The sequence below is a fragment of the Sander vitreus genome, chromosome 23 (genome assembly GCF_031162955.1).
Source record: "Sander vitreus isolate 19-12246 chromosome 23, sanVit1, whole genome shotgun sequence".
In the NCBI taxonomy this organism is placed as follows: Eukaryota; Metazoa; Chordata; class Actinopteri; order Perciformes; family Percidae; genus Sander; species Sander vitreus.
This window is the reverse complement of record NC_135877.1, coordinates 6,364,956-6,385,379: the sequence shown is the minus strand read 5'-3', so window position 1 is coordinate 6,385,379 and position 20,424 is coordinate 6,364,956. Positions and strand designations below refer to the sequence as shown.

The window sequence follows — 20,424 nt, the reverse complement described above, 5'->3', positions numbered from 1 at the left end:
TAAACATAGGTGGATGGCGGCTAATCTGTGTCTGAAAACATATCTGACCCTCTGTGTGCAAAATACATAAAGCGCTTAGTCGTGTTTCCCCATCTCAACAGTCGTATGGTACTTTTAAAGCACTTATTAAAGCACAAACAGACAAACAAGCCCATAAGGACATAAAGTAAAATGTCTCAAAGGTGCAATATGTAGCGTTTTCACATGACATCATTGTCACATTAGTTTGCTACATTAGTACAATTAGTGCAAACGAATCAGATCATCCCTAAGAACACAGCCTCTGTCACCAGGTCAGATTTGGAGGTAATCTGCTGGATGTGACTCATCGTCCCTGCGATGGTCGTGATTATTTCCAGTAATTATACCAAAGTAGCACTATCAATTTTTTTAAAAAGTTACACATACCACCTTTAACATTAACTGTAATAATCCAATTGTCAACAGTCAAACCTAATTTGGAAGGAAAAACAAAAGCTAAATAAAGTGTCGAAGGAAAGACCAGATTCAAGAGGGAAGTTGATGTTGACTGACATTGAATAATATGATACCACCGGCCCCACCGTGAACCACCAATTAACTGCGCGAGCTCGCAGCAGTCGACACCCCATTTATCATTAGACAGCAACCAATCACAGCCGGCCGTACAAACGGGCGAACGTAAAGTACGGCGCAGTGTGGCTTGAATCGGTGGGGCAGGGGTAAAGTCATCTGCTCTCTCTGGAGCAGGGCGGGGAACTTGCTGGGGGGTGGGGGGGGCGCATCCAAGTAGAAATGCAGTGAGGAGAGGGAGGAACGAAGAAGAGGGGGGGGGGAGAGAAGAGGGAGCTCCTCTTCCTCTTCTGTCGTTCTCCGTCTCTTTCCGTCTCTCTGCCTCACAGCGCCGTGGCCTCCCAGCTGGTTCCCCGCGGGACCTGGCGTCACTTGGTCTCCGTGAGCACCGGGGCGGCGACCGCGGAGGGATGTGGCCGGTTCAGCTCTGCCCCGGCGGCGGGAGAAGAGGCTGCAGACGCCAGACTGCAGGGCGTGATCGGTGCAGCTGCACCTGAGAAGGAAGAGTCGGCAGAGGGATCAGCAGCGATGTATGTTTTCTTAATAATGCTGTCGCTGACCCTTCTCTAAGCCACGTCCCCTTTCGTTACGAAACCGTACCTTCTATTCACACACGGCACGTGTGCAATATAAAAGCACGTGTATTTGAGTTTGTGGGGTGACCTTTTGGAATGGTCTAAACAATGAGATCAAACAGAGTCATAATATTATACAGTTCAAAAATAAATTCAAGAAAACAATACTTGACAAATACAGAAAGGTGACCTGAATATATAAATGGGAATGTACACACAGTGTATAGTTGTATGCTGTTTAAGTTATTGGCTTATTGTATGACTTAAAATGTGGTATGCTTGTTTATGCATATCTGTTTGTTTTTTTATGTAATAATATGATATTGTAAAGTAGGGGCAAGACTTTATAAGCATTATGCTTCTGCCTGCTCCTTGTCGAACTCATCCTTTTTGTTTAATCCATTCCCCACATTTATACTCTTTTGTTTTTTGTTTTTGAAAACACTCTCCACACACCACCCTCCACACTCTTTATACATACAGAGTATCACTCTACACATCACTTCCGCTTGTGGGGAAATCCAAATGAAAGGACTGCTGTGCCTATTAGCGGTTGCTAAACTAGGATTGGACAATTGCTGTCCAGGGGAGGGGTTTTAGCCAATTATCCATTCTTTAACTTTGTGTAATACACATATGTTCTCTTGACTTTCTGGTGCTACTGATACTACTGACTCACATTCCTTGCGGGGAGCTGCTATGTTGTTGTCTATGGAAGAGCTTTTGCTGGCGGCTGTGTTGGCGCTCTGGCTCTGCGCCGCCTGGCCGGTGTTTTGGCTCTGAGCTGGCTGGTTCTGGCCCGCCTGGCTCTGGCTCTGGGCCGGCCTCTGCGTCTGGCTCGGCCTGTTCGGCGGGTTGGAGGCGTCCACGCTGCTCCCCATGCTGCTGCCAAGCTGCAGCCGCCTCATGTGCCGAACCACGGCGGTGGCATTGAACGCTTGCTGGAGAGAGGTAGGAAATGGGAAGATGACAATTTTTTTTTTTTTACATTTCAGTAGCATCTTTTATGACGTGTCTCTAAAATAAGATGTTTTGTGACATAATGGCAACGGGTCATTCAGAAGTTTAAAACAAAGGAATATCAGTTGAGAGGCGGGAAGGAGCAGAACTTCTCTGTGATGGTTTTATTTTTATCTTTTGGTTCAGGATGAGGTCTCCGTACTATCAGTGTGCTGTGGAGCAGCAGGGGATTATACTAAGGATTATTAAGGATATTACGTCATTGAAAAGAAAGATTTTTCATTTCATAATGGCTCTGAGGTTGCAGACCAGAATCTGCTTTTGATGAACTAGTGCACAAAAGCCATGATAGTGTCTTCTGTTGCACTTTATCTTTGATTAAAAACGTGCAAGGTTTAAATATTACACAAGCTGGATGTGCTATTAACACCCAGAGCTGGAAATGGCATGCTGTGTGAGGAGCAGTTCTTAAAGAGACAGGAATTTGTTTCGAGGCTGCGGGTTAGTCACTCTTCTTCTAAGAGCTGCAGGAGGAAAAGTGGATGATGAAGGTCAACTCCTGGCCATATGGTGGTGGGCCCGGTTTTTACTTTTACGGAGTGATTCATCTTCTAAAAACACAGACAATCGTTTGAGGAGTCGTACTGGAGTGATATGCTGCAATAGAACCGAAACCACAAAGAATAAACTGCAGTAAACAAAATTTACCCTCCATTTGCTCTTGGCGAAGTTCTTTTTGATCTGTCGGCTGACTGACTCATGGATGTTCTTGCAGAGTGCTGTATCCCCGGCGATCCTGATATACACACACAAAGTCTCTGTTAACATTTCTGACTGTAAATTAATATCTGTATAGATTTTATGTCTTTTTGTTAGCCTGTGTACATTCTGTGTGAGTGTGTTCCTCACTCTACACACACACACACACACACACACACACACACACACACACACACACACACACACACACACACATACCCAAATGCATTAATTCCTGTGCATGACATTCTGTGTGAGTGTGTTTCTCACCAGGGGTGTCTGAGTGCCTGATCGCAGGTGAAACGCTTGGCTGGATCTTTCTCCATCAGACTGCCAATGAAATCCTTGGCTGGGAGAAGAAAAAAAAAAAGAAAGAAAAAAGATTGAAAGGGCAATTAAACAATAACTTTAGACCACAAAACACCATACCAACTTGACACAGCATTTTGAAACCTTTCTTTGTCAGGGTTTCTGCAGGTTTCAACAAGTCAAATGTACGACTTTTTAACATGGTAAACACATCTTGACGTTAGTTTAACGACAATAGCTTGTTGAGTTCGGGTTTCAGTGGTGGAAAAAGTGGCACCACAGACAGAGCTGCATCTTCAGTTAAGGTGAAAAATGATTTTATTTCTTACAAAATAGCAGAAATCTGCAAAAGCCCACGTAAATATGGAGATTTCCATTTGATCTGAGCACCGTCTGCTATCTTTGCTTCAAGAGGAAACCTGACACTTTTGAAAACGAGGCTTTACCTGACAGCACATGAATGCTATTTTATCCCCAATCGACACACACACACACACACACACACACACACACACACACACACACACACACACACACACACACTCCCAAATGCATTAATTCCAGGCAGATGCTGTCAGGCCGTGATGTAGAGGTGCTGTGTGGTCCATATGTGCCATGTGTGGTGGACGGAGGAGGAGGAAGGGAAAATGGTCAAGGAATCAGAGAAAGAAGAAGGTGGAGGAGGAGGAGGAGGAGGAAGAGGAGGAAGAAGACTAACCTGAGTCTGATATGTCGTCCCAGTAGGGTGTGTCAAACTCGTAGTCGGCTTTCAGGATCTGTTCGAACAGCTTGGAGTCGTTTTCATCGTAGAACGGAGGGTAGCCACACAGCCTGCAGACAAGACACGTACTCAGTCAACCGTTGATTCGTTCATTACGTCTTTCATTTAGTCTATTCCTCATTCAGTCGTTTGCTAACTCACTGTGTCATTTCATGCAGTACAAAATACGTTAATTTACTGATTGCTTTATCTATTAACAGTCATTAAATCATTCATTCATTTGCTAATGTATTAAGTCATTCATTTAGGGCTGAAACAATCAGTTGTATTATCACTGGTTGGACAAAACATTATTATTTTTTTTTACTAACTAACAATTATACGTTAAAGTAATGGACATATTCATTAATGAATGCAACCCTACAGTACATTCATTTACTCATTCTGATGACTCGTTGATAAGAGTGGTAACAATATATCATGAACACCCATAGCCCTGGAAAAGGCCTGGGCAATATTATATTACTTTATATTGACCTTTGGTAGAATATTAAGGTGAACATATGATCATGTTATCATTTTACAAAATATCGCTGTCTAAATTGATGATTCCAACCATATTATAACTATACATGAACAAAATGTGTTCAGGTTTTTTGTCTCTACATTTGCATATATCTGCCATCATGGGATTTGTATCAATACCTGGCAAATTGTGTCCGTTTGTTAATGGTTTTCTTGCCTGTATTTGTTGCAGGGGAAAAAGTCATGTTGGTCCAGCAGTAGTTAATGTGACAGCCTCTTTATTCGTAGTCCTGGCAGTAGTTGGCTGTATCATCTTAATCGGGTGAACATTAGATAACTGGTTCTCAGTGCCAACTGAAGCTTCAGGCTCCAGTCTGATTCTCCATAATGAGCCAACTGAACCAACAGCTGAGCTGCTGCTCAACCAAAAACATCATCTGCACCTCATTACTAAAGTTCTGGATGCACCAAGAGATTCTGATAAAAACTCATTAAAATGCCGTTCTCCATCAATACACACACACACACGCACACACAAACGGATTGAAAGAAAAACACACCGGGAAGAAAGGAAGGAGTCTGCCTGCCGTGAGGAAAGTAAGGCTTTCCGTTTGTTCTTCTGGCTTCTCATTTAGTTACAGACTCATCTGTCACTCAGCCAACCCTCCACTCCATTAAACCCACTCACAACACACACTCATACACATGTTTGAACACACACACCAGGAAGAAACTAAGTGTCTGCCTGGTGTCATAAGATGCTTCCCTTTTGGTTGGCGACTCAGCCGTCACTCACCATCCATCCAACTGAACACACACACACACACACACACACACACACACACACACACACACACACACACACACACACACACATCCCAGGTGATTATCATGGCTAATTACCTGACGTGATCTTTCCACCTGAGCAGCAGCTAAAAGCTAACATGGTCTGAATCCCAACACTAATTGTGCTAATTGCCAGCAGGGAGCTGCTCTTTCTCTCTTTCACCCTCACACGCATGCATGCGCGTGCACACACACACACTCACGCACGCACGCGCACACACACACACACACACACACACACACACACACACACACACACATATACACACACACACTCCACTAAGATGGCAGCTGCACCAAAACCTAATTTCATTCATTTTTATAGAAAAAGATTAATTTAACATGTGGTTCACAGACATATAAAGAAACTTATTGTGACACCAAAAACTCACCAATGTATATAATAGAAAAAGAAGGCCGCGACACAGAGAGAGAGAGACAATGAGAGACCTTTGCAGAGTACCCTGCTGTAGTTGGCCGTTCTGTACCATACTGGGATGTTTGGTTTTGATCCCCGTGTGGAGGTTTGAGGTAGTCATTAACTGATTATTAAACAGATATTTAGATCAGATGTGCTGACATAAAGCAAGTAGGCTTACACCTTTCAATTTGTGCAATATTAATATTTATGTGCTGTCAAACTCGTTCATATGTGCATTCTGTATGTACAGTTGAATGACAATAAAATCTATTCATCCATCCATCATCATCTATCTATCTATCTACAGTATCTATCTATCTACAGTATCTATCTATCTATCTTTGCAACAAGAGTCAGCCACACGCATGCACGCACGTACGCACTCATGCACGCACACACACACACACACACACACACACACACACACACACACACACACACAGTAAAACAACCTTATGCACATAACAGTAAGCTTAGCACACAGATGTTGGAGGTTTTAATGTTCACGCACACTGAAACACGTGCACAGACACACACACAAAAAAGTGAAAGTGTGTGTGTGTGTGTGTGTGCATGGTGGTAAGAGGTGAGGGGGGTGACACGGCAGAAGAAAAACAAAAAGCAGAGAAAAAGAAGTCTAGCCTGCAGCTCCATGTTCATACAAGGCCATTACACAGAGCTCCATCTGGCCCTGATGACGGCACACACACACACACACACACACACACGCGCACGCACGCACGCACGCACACACACACACACGTGGGACCAACAAAAGTGTTTCAAGTTCTGTTACCTTTGAGGGGAGAAGGCTCCATACACACATTTGCGTTTACTAGCATTGCAAGCTTTGAAACTTTTGATTGAGATTGCAGTTGCTAGAGCATAACAAATTGATGCTACCTAGCTTAATGAAAAGAATGTGGAGGTGGTTTTAGGTGTTTAAGTTAGTAATACATCCCCACTCAGCCAGTGGTTGTGTGTGTGTGTGTGTGTGTGTGTGTGTACAAGCTAAGCTCCAGGTGAGTCACTGTGTGTGTTTCCAATAGATGTCACTGATTCCTTCGTGAAGGAGAAGACAGATGTCTAAGCAGGACTGTTTTCAATTGATTTGAGAGACGTTCCAGCACTGTGGGGTGCAGATATTATTTACCCGTGTTTTATAAGATTTGCAAATGTAAATACGGTTTTGTGAAGTGAAACAAAAATTGGACACTAAATATTTGTGCGCAACAAACTAAATTCACATTTGGACATTTCCGTGCACAAATTCACACAGCTGGATCTCTCAAGTACTAAACTGGTGTCGAGAGTACAAATCTTCATTTGTGGATGTTACTGTAATATGAGACACTTGAACAGAACAGATCCATTGTTAATGTTATTAGTAGCCCCTGTGCTGTCCTTGCTATGACAATGTAAATGTTGCTGTGAAAAAAAGTCTATTCAATTGAATTAAGACTAAATGAATGGATATTATTAATTTCTATTAGCCTACAACCTCAAAATTAGTTACAATAACCCCGCAATCACACAGGTGTTTCCACTTGTTCTGGCTAATTGACCCTTCGCAGCAAAAGATAGTAGCAGAACTCTGCGATGTGTTCAGCCAACTTGATTATAATACATAAGTATATATATGAAGTTTTATATATATAAGTTTTATAAATACATAAGTTTACGTAAAACTTCTTATTGTTGAGTCAATCCTGAACCAATCATCTGTTAGATCAGCTCAGAGCCAGGCGCTTCCCATCATGCCCTGGGTCTTGCAGTCGGTAGAAAAAAACTGTGTGCGGCCGCATCTGACATGAGGTGTTAATGTGGCTCCTGGTGAGAAACTCATGTAAACTGTGAACCTGACACCAGTGTTGTAGTACTCGAGACCGGTCTCAGAATTGACCGCGTCTTGTCTCTGGTCTCGGATGAAGAGGCCTCTGGACAAAATCTAAAAGAAAACCCACAGCAGCGAGTAAATTCTGCGATGTAACGCTAATCGACACAGGTGGGACCACCTACATTTTATATCTGCACTAAGGATAGGAAGCATAAAGAACGGTAAGTATAAGTGATGCTAGCGAAGCTAGCTGGCTGATGTTATCGATCTGCCTCTGTACCAAAACTTTAAAAATGTCTTCACCCCTAACTCAAAGGGATTCAGTGATTATTAGCTATACATATAAGTTGTGTATATACTGTATGTTTCAGTTGTCTGGTCTGGTCTTGGTCTTGTCTCGGTCTCAACCCCTTAAAGTCTCGGTCTTGTCTTGGTCTCGATATGCTCTGGTCTTGGTAATGACTTGGTCTCGGTTTAGGTGCTCTTGGCTATAACACCGCCTGACACCAACTGAACATGTGCTGATCAGTCAGGCTGCCTGGATGAAACCACTTGCTGTACAGTGTGATGTAATACAAAGAAGAGCAGTTGGTACTTACAGGATGTAGGCGATCACTCCAATGGACCAGCAGTCCACAGCCTTACTGTACGGCTTCTGGGCAAGAACCTCTGGAGCTGAAAGAAAGAAAGAAATGGTGGGCTTTAGTCGCTTGCTTTTGCTACTAATAGGCTCGTTCGAGATGAGCTGCGCCTCGCCTGTAAAGTGGACGGGAGCAGGCGGCAGCAGCAGTGGGCGGTGACAAAACGCTGAGGTGAATTCAGACAGTTTCCAGCCGTTTCAGGCAGCCTTCACTCTGAACAGGAAGTCACAGAAACTCACATCCTGTTCAATCAGGTCCAATTCTGATGTATTAAAATGTTACCAGATCCATGTGTCAGCTTGCCTGAGAGCCAGGCGTTTCCCATCATGCCCTGGGTCTGGCAGTCGGTGGAAAATGCGGGCGCATTGATCTCGTGAGCTTATCGTTGCCCGCGTGTGCGTGACGTCAAGTCGGGATCAAGTCGGACAAAAAGCTGACCGTCATGCATTGGGCGGCGATAGCCGGCGAGTGATTCCGCGCAGACCTGGCCTATCTCGAACGAGCCTAATGTTACTCCATGTTGCAGTAGCCTGGTGTTTGGAGAACTAAGCTTAAATTGGGATTGTGTTATTAGGAGCATATTCCTTTCTTGTCAGCTTGAGGTCCAGTTAAAACTCCCGTGCGATTTTTACATGGAAATGTAGCTGTTTTATGAGCCTGAATACAGAGAAAATGTGCAGACTCTCCAAATTGAAATCACATGTCAGTGCGGTTAAAGGTGGGAAATCTTCTGCGGGAGGTACAGGTTCTCACGGCTGCAAGAAGTTTAACTGACATGAACAAGACCTAAATTAAAAACCCAAACAAAGCAATGATGTCATGATTTAGCGACTATATTTATCTTTTAATGCCGCCTACACATGATCAGCGGTAAAACCGCTCTGCGCTTGCTGTGCCGTTGTTTTACTATGGGGAGATCGGTGGAGTCGAATCGGAGGAAGCGATACAAAAGAAACTATTTCTCTTTCGGCTGTTTTGTAAAATCTTCTTCTCTGTTGTTTTCTCTGATCTTGGTGTTTATACAACAGACAGGCCTGGCCTGACCTTCCCCTGCGACTCATTAGCCTTGGACAGAGCAAATTACTGACAACAGTGAGCTCACCATAACATCCCCTCTCACACACACACACACACACACACACACACACACACACACACAGACAATTTGGCACCCAACCACACACGAGCAAGATATGAAGAAATACCAATCATATCTGGGGCAAAAACAGAAACTTTGCGCACATGTGCTGAATCAGAGCTTTGTTTATAGATCGACCCTGACTCATTTGGAAGATGTGTGTTGTTTTTCTGGATTCAGAATTAGGACATTTTTACACACTGAGATCATTTTGCCTGATGCACACTACTTCACAAACTGAGTTCAGGGTAAAAAATGATCTAAATGCAGTATGGTAGTAATCTGAAACGTTGACACTATATATAGTTCCTTATTAACAAGGCCCCGGACCCCCACCACCTGACACCCCTAGTCACTACACTTTGCATTGACTTCCATCAGTGGGCGGTTCTAGACCATTTCAAATGGAGGGGCCAGGCTGGGGGCACCTGCGATTTTAGGTGTAGCAAATATACTAAGCACAAGTGTAACAAACCACCAACCCTCCATAGGTTTGGTTCTACAAAGTACTAACGCTACACATTTAACATGAACACAAGAATACTCATTCAGTGTTAACCTATATTTAATTTATCAGTGCACATGAATAATATCCCCTCTTTGGGGATATAGGTGGGGTTAAAAATGCATGAAGATATTTGCCACAGTTAGGGGGGCCATAAGGGGGGTCAAGGCTTAATATTACGGGGCACTGGCCACCCTTGGCCTCTTCCTAGAACCGCCACTGACCTCCATCCTGGACGATACACCTGCCAATTACACATGCTACATATATCTTTTGCACATTCTGCACTTAACCCATTGAGCCTCCTTTTTCTTATGTTAAACACCTATTTTGTATATATTTGTTTTTGTATTTCTTGTTTATTTCATATTAATGCTTAATATGTTTGTTTATATATGCACCAAACTTGTAAGTGTAACTTACTTTGACAATAAGCCCTTTTCTGATTCTGATCATTCTCATAACTTTGGTATTTCTACACAGCATGCTCTACATATCACCTGTCAGACTCTGGGAGGGACCTTATCATCTTTGTGTTGGACTGTTTGGACTCTGTTTTTAGTTGCTGTTGCTGCTGATTGTGTTGTGCCAGAATGTGTGTGTGTCCCGTTACACATCACAGACCCGTCAGACACGCGACAGACAGTTTGTGCGTGCCTTCCTCTCTGCCACCTCGCACGCTCTGCATCCCATCAACCTCTGACTCCTGATCTGACCTCACGCTCAAGATAATAATAGCTCTGTTCGAAACCTCATTCCCTCACTCACTATTCCCTACATAGTGTTTATGGAATAGTGAATTATATAGGGAACGACCAAACCGGGTCCTTTCTGCTTTTTCTTCTCCTCCCGGAAAACATGACCGCGTTGCATTGTGGTATACGGGAGTAAAATGTAGTGTAGGTTCCAGGGCTTTTTTTTTTTTAGCTGAGTCACATTTAGAGTGGAAATGCCCTGTGGCCAAGCAAACTTCTGCAGGAGGGCGAGGAGGCTCGGAGTGGGGGGTGAAGCCCAAAATGAGCTGGATGAGAGAGGTACAGAGAGACATAGGAAGAAAGAGAGAGAAAAGAGAGAGAAAATGATGTGAGGATTTGACCATTTAAAGAATGTAGAGGTGGTGTTTAAGTTAGTAATACATCCCCACTCAGCCAGTGGTTTTGTGTGTGTGTGTGTGTGTGTGTGTGTGTGTGTGTGTGTGTGTGTGTACAAGCTAAGCTCCAGGTGAGTCATTGTGTGTGTTTCCAATAGATGTCACTGATTCCTTCGTGAAGGAGGAGACAGATGTGTAAGCAGGACTGTTTTCAATTGATTTGAGAGACGTTCCAGCACTGTGGGGTGCAGATATTATTTACCCGTGTTTTATAAGATTTGCAAATGTAAATACGGTTTTGTGAAGTGAAACAAAAATTGGACACTAAATATTTGTGCGCAACAAACTAAATTCACATTTGGACATTTCCGTGCACAAATTCACACAGCTGGATCTCTCAAGTACTAAACTGGCGTCGAGAGTTTTTAAAGAGTTTATTTGCAAAACGACATCTGAAAGAAAACACACAGCAGTGTGTAAATTCTGCAATGTAACGCTGACTGAGACAGGTGGGACCACCTCACATTTTTATCTGCACTAAGTTAGGAAGCATAAAGAACGGTAAGCTAAGTGTAAGTGACGCTAGCGAAGCTAGCTGGCTGATGTTATCGATCTGCCTCTCTGTACCAAAACGCTCCATAATCTCTTCACCCCTCATCCAAAGGGATTTAGGGATACACATAATCATATACATATTAGCAAGTTGTGTATATACTGTATGTTTCAGTTGTTTGGTCTGGTCTTGGTCTTGTCTCGGTCTCTACATACACTCTGGTCTTGGTAATGACTCGGTCTCGGTTGACTACAACGATGGTGTGTTTTGCCTCCACATGTGCATATCTGACTCATTCAACAAATTCTTGACTCAAGACAAATTCCAATCAACTATGTTGACATGGCAATAAAGTTTTGAATTGAATTATGATCTGCGGTTTTTGTTGAAGTCAAATTTCAAAGGTTTAAAAAAACAAAAAACAAGATCAAAATGAAGAAAAGCAGGCAGTTTATGAGAAGCTGATTTAACTAAAACTACTACAAATATTGAACTGTTACACAACATGGACTCCAGCTGGGTGTAGTAAAGTTGGCCCAGTGGCGGCAATACAAAATCAATTTTCAAGTTCAACATTAAAATTAAAACTGTATTTCTATGACAGATTTGTTTATGACAGAGTTTGTATGCTGTTTGTCAGAACAACCGGTCTGTTTGTGCTCCAACATGGAAGTGTGTGCGCTGTTAACACTGATCATCTGTCTCCTATAATAACAAACACACACGCACGCACGCACGCACCAGTTTTGTTCGGCTTCATGTTGACTCTACGGTGGGGGGGGGGGGTCCTGTCAGAGAGTGATAAGCCAGATCTGTGAGCGTGTGTAAGTGTGTAAATGGGAAATATGAATGGTGTCAGATGGGAACAACATGCGCTCTTTTCATTTTTCATGTGTTTTGTTGGACCAACGCCTGCAGGAGTCCAAAGAGACAGCTCAGTTCATGTTTACACCAACATGTAGTGACATAATGAGACATAAAAACCAGTGGGAGCTACGACCGCCATCACCAAACCGCGACACCGATATGATAGATAGACATCTACAAATCAAGGAGCCATTGTTTCAAAAAAGATTTTCGACACACCATCACGTGTATGTGCCGTGCAGGAATGGAAAGCTTAACCGACAGACGTCTCTGTTAACTGTCTCTTCAGAAAGGTTTTTTAGTGTTCTCCAACAGTTTCCAGGACACTAGAGCATGGTGACTTTGTTCAAGGGGAAACAAAGAAGTAGAAGAAGGATTACAGACTGTTGGAGGCCAGGGAAGACTGACTAACTTACCCACATATCCCGGCGTGCCACAGGCAGTGGACATGACATCCCCGCTGCCCTCCATCTTGGAAAGACCAAAGTCGCTGATCATGATCTTTGACTCGTCTTGGGGATTAAAATACAGCAAGTTCTCTGGCTGGAGGAAGGAGACAGAGAATGAGAGTGAGAACCAAGTGTTTTGATTTGATTTTTGAGGTTTTCATGGGTTTTAAATTTAGGGTTGTCTTATGTAAAAAAAAAGAAAAAAGAAAAAAGTCTTACGGCTCAAAAGATCTGAGCCGCTAATATTTATACAACTTTAAAAGTGACAGACACAACCCTCTTTTATGGGGGTTGCTCTGACCAATCCCCTTCCTTCTAACAGCCGGCACGCGAAGCGCTGACCCACAATTCACTGCATGTGTCGAGACACTGCTCTTATTGCTCCAGTAAGTCATTGGCTGTCAAGTGAGAACAAACGGCTCGTGTGGTTTTAAAATGTGGGGAGTGTTTGTGTGTGTGTGTGTGTGTGTGAGTCTGTGTGTGTGTCAGAGATGGGAACTGGAGTTTGAGACTCAGACTTGAGTCGCACACGCACACAGTGACTTCAGACTTGACTTAAGACTCGTCCTCAAAAGACTTCAGACTCGACTCGGACTCGAGATGCGGGACTTGTGAACAATCTTTATTTTTAGGAAATGTCTGATGAGCTGACCGTAACCTACAAACCTACCTACGTAACACATAACACGTAACATATCTGCTGCACGCAGCCACACGTGAGGACAACAAACATGTTGACCGCACCGGCAGCTGCTGTGTCATTCATCTGAAATACTTCAGACAACAAGGCCCAAACAAAAGAAGTGCTGAATGCTAAATATGTGGACTCTAGCTCAGAGACAGAGAGTGTGAGTGTGTGTGTGTGTGTGTGTGTGTGTGTGTGTCTGTCTTACAGTACCTTCAGGTCTCGGTGTACAATGCCCATCTTGTGCAGGTAGTTCACAGCGTCCAGAACTTGTCGGATCAGCGTGCTCGCATCCTTCTCCGTGTAGAAACCTTTTTCCACGATTCGGTCAAACAGCTCTCCGCCAGACACCCTGCAAAACGAGAAGGATTGTGTGTGTGTGTGTGTGTGTCAGTGTATGCTTGTTAAAAACATTAGCATGCATGCACAAACTCTGCCAGGCACACATTTACACATGGCAGTAACTGGTAAAAGGCTGGAGGGGGGGGGGTCTTGCTGGGTCTAGATTTCTGGTAATTTATGAGCTGTAGATGTTTCCAGCCAAGAGTGTGTGGAAGCTGTGAGCCATGTGCTACCTCACACCTAAACACATAAAAAACTCATATACGCTGCAGCGTTGACCATACCTTGTAACATGTTGCTTTTCAAAGTGTGATAAAAAGTTGGAAAATGCATCCTCCTATAATCCTGGACACTGTTTCTATTTTTTTTTTTTTTTTTTTTACAAATGTCCTGACTTGTCTGTTTCCTATGCAGCTCCAAAAAAAATCCTAGAATTCCGAGATTATTGCTTGCAGCAGAAAGGCTTTAACTAAAAGATTGCCCTGGAGTCCTGGGAAGGTAAAAGCTGAAATGCACAGGTGTTTGTGTGTGTGGCTTTGTAAACCATAAAGATGAGAATATTTCACGTGTTTAAAATAGATGATAAAAAAAATCGACCCATACAGAAATCCAAAAACTTGCAGTAATGCAGCTATACATCCTTAATGTCCTGACCTGAAAACATGTAGATTGGATTTCAAAATGAATGAAATCCCAATATTATCACAATAGCACAATTTCGAGAACAATCTCAAACAACTGTTTTGCTTCTTTCAAAGGGAAATTACAAACCATACTGATAAAATAATGTGAAATTAGTAGTTTAGTAGTTTTTTTGCTCCATTTTCAAAGAAATATCTGTTCTTGAAAGGAGTCTACGCTCCTGCCAAGTTGATAAAATACTCTGACGTACTTGCAGTGCAGCTCTGTGCAAGCAGAAAAAAAAAAAGACACTTACATTTGACACAAGAAAAAAAAACAGTTTATCTGTAATTTCTCCCCTGTGGCAGATTCTTTCAATATTTAGTTTGATGTTTTACGACTCCAGACCACGTGACATGACTTGTTCAGGTGTGCAGACAGTATGTACAGATGGGAACTGGCTCACCATCTGCTGTACAGACACATAGCTCCCCCTGCTGGAGGATCACCTCCTCCTTCACCTCTCCATATCACCTAATCTAAAGGTTTGGACTATTTGCAAGTTGTAGCAAAAAGTGCCAACGTACTGTATGTAAGCAGCATGTAAGTAATAAATGCAGCAACACAGTAGCAGTACTTGTAATATATACTGGTAGTAATAATAATAGTAGTCTGTGTTTTCCCTAGGTTTGTGGAAGACTTGGGTGCACATATATTATTATTACCATTTCTGTGTCTAAAATGTTGCAAAAGCTAGAGCAGATAATACATTAATAACACTACAATCAGATCTGCGGAAAGTAATTTAGTTAGTTTTAATGCTCACATAGTTTTCTCTATATACTGCATGTTAATACTACTGAAGGACACACAGGCACACATGCATATGCACACACACACACACACACACACACACACACACACACACACACACACACACACACACAGGCACACACACACACACAGGCACACACAGGCACACATGCATATGCACACAAGCACCAACATACACTAGAGGCAAGAAATGTGCATGTACAACACCACAGACACACAAGTATGCACAAAGGCAAACTGCGTGCGCGCACGCACACACAGAGTTGTGAGGCGTATCTGCGGGGGCGTCGCCACGGCAACAAATCAGATTAGAGCCTGTGGACGTTAAACTCTAATGAAGTTTTCTGAAAAAAAGAGATCAGAATTAATTGCTAATCCTCTCTCTCTCTCAGCAGCGACTTGTTCGGTTTCAGAGGCAGTCATGTCTGGGAATGACAAGAAAGGGGTAACACACACACACACACACACACACACACACACACACACACACAGAAAAAGGAGATCAGCCACAAGGCTGCATGGTTGCGTAAAGAGACCATGGCATTCAGATAGAAGCACCCACACAAGAGAATACACACACACACACACACACACACACACACACACACACACACACACACGTTAAAAGCAAGCGTGCACACACAAACGTGCAAAGGCATGAAAAACCCAAAGACACACATACAAGGTCACGCACACATCAAACAAACACAGCACACACACAATTAATACGTTGTCACACAATACACACAGCCAGTCAAATAAGGCTGTGCGATTGTCAAATAAGCTCAGATCACCTCCTTTCATTTGATACACAATAGAAACTCTTAAAACATCCAGTAGAAAAGCCACAAGCACCTTGACAATATATGAATATAATCATATTTACTATAGCACACTATATTTACTGTCCGCCATTTTTATTTGATTGTAAAATGTAAACTCCCTTCTCCCTGATGTTAAGCGTCAAACACTTCATTTGCTGCATTCTGAAATGTCTTTATTTATGTGAAGGAAAACACAAAATTCAGGAAGTAGGTGACAATTCAAACTATAAAAATATAATGGTATTATGCAGTAAGGCGGCACCTGGGCCAGGGACCTGGGCCCGGATACGAGTACACTTGACCCCAACGTCCAGTTTGTTTGATAAGTGTGAACACTGTGTACCGTAACCGGTTGCTCGATCCCAAACTGAGATGGCATTAGTGGTAGCTTTACAACAGAACATTCAGTTCCAGTCACAACAATGCAGCTTGGCTGGTTTATCAGACACATGTGTAAAATATAGCAGCTGTGGATGAGAGGGGAGTTTACTGCTCAAAGTCAAAGACGTTTTGGTGCTGGTGATTTTCCTTTGGCGCTGGCTAAAACCTCTTTGAGGGGGGCGCCAACAATTCCTCAATGCAGGAAAAATCCTGGGAATAATTGCCCTCACTTATAAGCAATTTTTTTTTAACCGCATGAAACTTTTTTTTCCCCTGTGACCTCAACCCCCACTTTCACTTAGGGACAGTTCGTTATTTATTTCAGGGGCCACCGGAGGAGTTTTGGGATCTTTAGTCAAAATAGAACTGACCCTCCCTTCACCAGCAATAGATTTTGGATGACCCTCCAAAATGATATGGTAAAAAAAGGGATGACCCTCCCCAACAATTTATTGATGCCTTCTGTACTGGTTTGGGCTTGACAAAGGCATATAGATAGCCATTGTTTTTTATACAGCCATGACTTGCGTGACTAAACCGCTGCATTCTCATCTTACGCATCCCACTCCTCTGTTATGGTGTGGGGGCCATTTCAGTAGATTTACTCACTAACATTGTTGTGGAAACAAATTCAACACTGGTTGCTATGGACTCATCACTAGGCTTCCTCAGTCATTGTATATTTTAGCATATAGGTAAAGCTGCCGAAGCTGAACATTATCCAAAACTCCATTTCTCAGACGAGCGTCAATTTGGGAGCTTGCATGCTACCACTCCTTCCTTCTCAAATGCCTTGAAAAGGCTGTCGTTTATATATATATATATATAGCCTGGAGACCTCCCGTCTCATGCCCTCCCAGGTTGGTGCAGTCCGCAAGCTTTGACTTTTCAAAATAAAAGTTTCGTACGGTGTTTTGGATGTTTTTGAACTAAACAGTACGGCAATCATGCTAATGAATAAAATTATTTTTTCATCAGATGTCTTAGTTACAACACGATGGAGCTAGCAAAGCAGTTTTGTGTTTATATGTGCGAGCGGGATTTATTCAGTTTGGGAAATCCCACGGTCTCTAAAGCTACAGTTCAAATTGTCTGGCTGACTAAATAGGGAGGAACCCATCTGCTAGCGATAGGGGCCGAGACTGAGAGAGCTACATGGAGCTACATGGATAAATATGCACCAAACAAGCCACTTTGAAATGTTGCTGTTCTCATGAATACAAAAGTTGGGTAACCCTCCCCGCTAGACTAAAAAAAATTGGATGACCCTCCCCTCAACAAAGAATAAAAAGACATGACCCTATTTTCCTCCGGTGGTCCATTCCATAAATACCGAACGGTCCCTTATTAATGCAGATTGAAGATCTTCTGAGCACTGTGTGGGCGTGTACAGACTGCTTTCAGTGGGCGAGCTTAAAATCAGACCGGCACAGAGCTCAAAATTCGGCACATGCTGCTTTTGCCGACCTGAGTCAACAGCACCGTGCAGCACGTAAACACAACACAATGTGTTCCAGCGGCATTGGTAAACATATAGACTAAAGAACACGTTTTACACACGGCTTCTCGGGCAACAAGCTGCAAAGTCATCTGTTTCTGGGGGTGGAGTCATCTCTACTTTCTAACTATTTGACGGATGAATTTCAGGTATTAACATTTTTCCAGGATAACTGTTGTAATGTCAGGGTTTTTCCTGCAAAGAGAATTTCTTTTTAAAGATTATTTTTTTGGGGCTTTTCCGACTTTAATTGATAGGATAGCTAGGTGAGGAAGACATGCAGGAAATGGTCACAGGTCAGATTCGAACCCTGGACCGCTGCGTCGAGGCATAAACCTCTCAGCATATGTGCGCCTGCTCTACCCACTGTCCCAACCCAGCCACACTTAACATCATCTTTTTTAACCAGTTTTGTTAATTGCGGTTTCATTTACTCAAGGATAATATACATTTTTGTTTGTCGAATTGTTAGAAATAACAGGTAAATGTAAATAGATTTCTGTCAAATAAGGTAACACAGACTCATTGCCTTTACTATACGCAGACCGGTAATGCTTACTGCTGTGCTTAGCCACCGCCCCCCCTCTCCCAAAGGCCCATTTTGAGCCAGGAAAAACCCTGAACGTTCCTCCCTCCTTCCTGTTTCACCCTCCCTTCATCCATCTCTCCTCCGTCAGCTCATCTGTTTAGCAGCTGGCAGCCGTATCGCTGTCTCGAGGCGATAGTTATGCATCATGGCTGACAGCAAGCCTTATTTTCAAGTGTGTGTGTGTGTGTGTGTGTGTGTGTGTGTGTGTGTGTGATACATGCTGTTCAAAGTGGCTGAGATGAAGAGCCATCACAGTCTTGGGAGACCTGACTAACTAATCCCAGTTGCCCCGCTGTTTCAAAGGCTGCCCTTTCTTTGCTTTCTTTGATCCAGTCGTTGGATCCAGTTGTTTTGGATCAGATTAAGGCATTTCTGTGGAAACTGTCACGTAAACACTATGGTTACACTAACTGTTAAACTCCTAATCTTTGTACACATCACCTGATTACCACAGAGAGACAGTAGTTAAGCAATAGATCAATAATTAGATTTTTTTTGGGCATTTGTTCTTTGAATATGTGTATGCAGCACCATTTAAAATAACGGGAGACCAATAAAATCCCTCCTGTTTCTTATTTAGAAGAATTAGTGAAGTCACACCCTTCCAGACATTAAATAGATTGTTAACTAAACCGAGAAAAAACATTGTGAACTGTGTAAACACTTTCATTTGACGTATAAAGTGTAGTCATATTAAGTGTGAGCACTTTAAATCATTTGGTTTGACTGATTTTAATCTTAAAGCACGGAGATTCCGATTTTGTGTTTGGTCTGGCTTTTTGACAACATTCTAATATATTAATAAAATACAACATATCAGACTTTGTCTGAACGATAACGTCCTGGACTTATTCCCATCTTTGTCGCCGTCATTTACACAGTCCAAAGTTGTTTTCTTTTAAAGACGAAGACAATAATGTCTGATATTCAGAATGAAAAAAAACAACAACAAAAAGTAGAAAATGTAATTAAAAAAAGTCTAACATTTTATGTAAACACAATATCAAACAAAATGACCATCAGATCTAATTTACTTGGCGTAGTTAGCATTGTAGCTAAGCTAATGGTTTACACATGTTCCCTCAGACAGGACTTGACAAAAGAAATCCAGGGCTAGCTGATATGGCTGAAATCAATCCTAATATTGACATTCCATATTGATATATCTATATCTATCTGGAGATAGGTCTTGCAAGCGAGACTACAAATTCACCAATATATATATATATATATATATACACATACACATACACATAATGGTGAAGAATTGCCCAGCAGTACAAAAGGAGAAGCTGCGAAATCAAGCAGCAACTCAAAACCCCACGGAAAACTATATTCTAAGAATTATATTTATACCACACATCTATTTATCTGCAACATATCCTGTCTGAGGTTTGATGACAGCCTCATCCCAGTCAGATGCTGCGTACTTTGAAACTCTTTCCTCTGGATTTGTTAGAAGCCAGTTTCTCTTCACACTACAGTACATGTGCTTTAATCTCTTTACTAATATGCAATTGGCAATACAAACAGCATCAATATCAAGCCCCCGTTGCACTCAGTTGCATGGATTTTCATAGCAGCGCGGACTGATTGCCTCCCTGCGGTGGAGGGTTACGTAAGACGAGCTGGGATGAACGGGAGGGAAGGAAGGCGTTTGTCAGACTGCATCGATCTGCCCCGCCGCAATTACACAGAAAATATTTAGGAACCCTTGCACCTAAATGAGATTCCTGTCTGCTGAAAATTAAACCCTGGCATCTCAATAAATGCGCATAATTATAACACATGAGGTTACTTATTACAGTCGTGACTGGTACAAATGAATGCAGCAGAAAGCCCCACTTTCCGCTTTAATGTTTGCTGAAGCACTGATGACAGATTGCCGTCACCAGTTACAGC

The 20,424-nt window shown here is 42.6% G+C and overlaps 1 protein-coding gene across 1 annotated transcript in view; it reads right to left on the bottom strand.

The window, feature by feature from the left end:
• Nucleotides 1-433: 433 nt before the first annotated feature.
• camk1da (calcium/calmodulin-dependent protein kinase 1Da) overlaps nt 434-20,424 on the bottom strand; it is a 65,608-nt gene continuing 45,617 nt past the window's right edge. Inside the window, exons 4-11 of the mRNA XM_078242557.1 lie at nt 13,647-13,785; nt 12,716-12,842; nt 8,105-8,180; nt 3,874-3,986; nt 3,117-3,195; nt 2,796-2,883; nt 1,807-2,068; nt 434-1,045 (exon numbers count right to left, since the gene is read on the bottom strand). Of these exons, the coding sequence (XP_078098683.1) occupies nt 921-1,045; nt 1,807-2,068; nt 2,796-2,883; nt 3,117-3,195; nt 3,874-3,986; nt 8,105-8,180; nt 12,716-12,842; nt 13,647-13,785 (1,009 nt within the window). The 3' untranslated portion in view covers nt 434-920. The remainder of the gene's footprint in view (nt 1,046-1,806; nt 2,069-2,795; nt 2,884-3,116; nt 3,196-3,873; nt 3,987-8,104; nt 8,181-12,715; nt 12,843-13,646; nt 13,786-20,424) is intronic.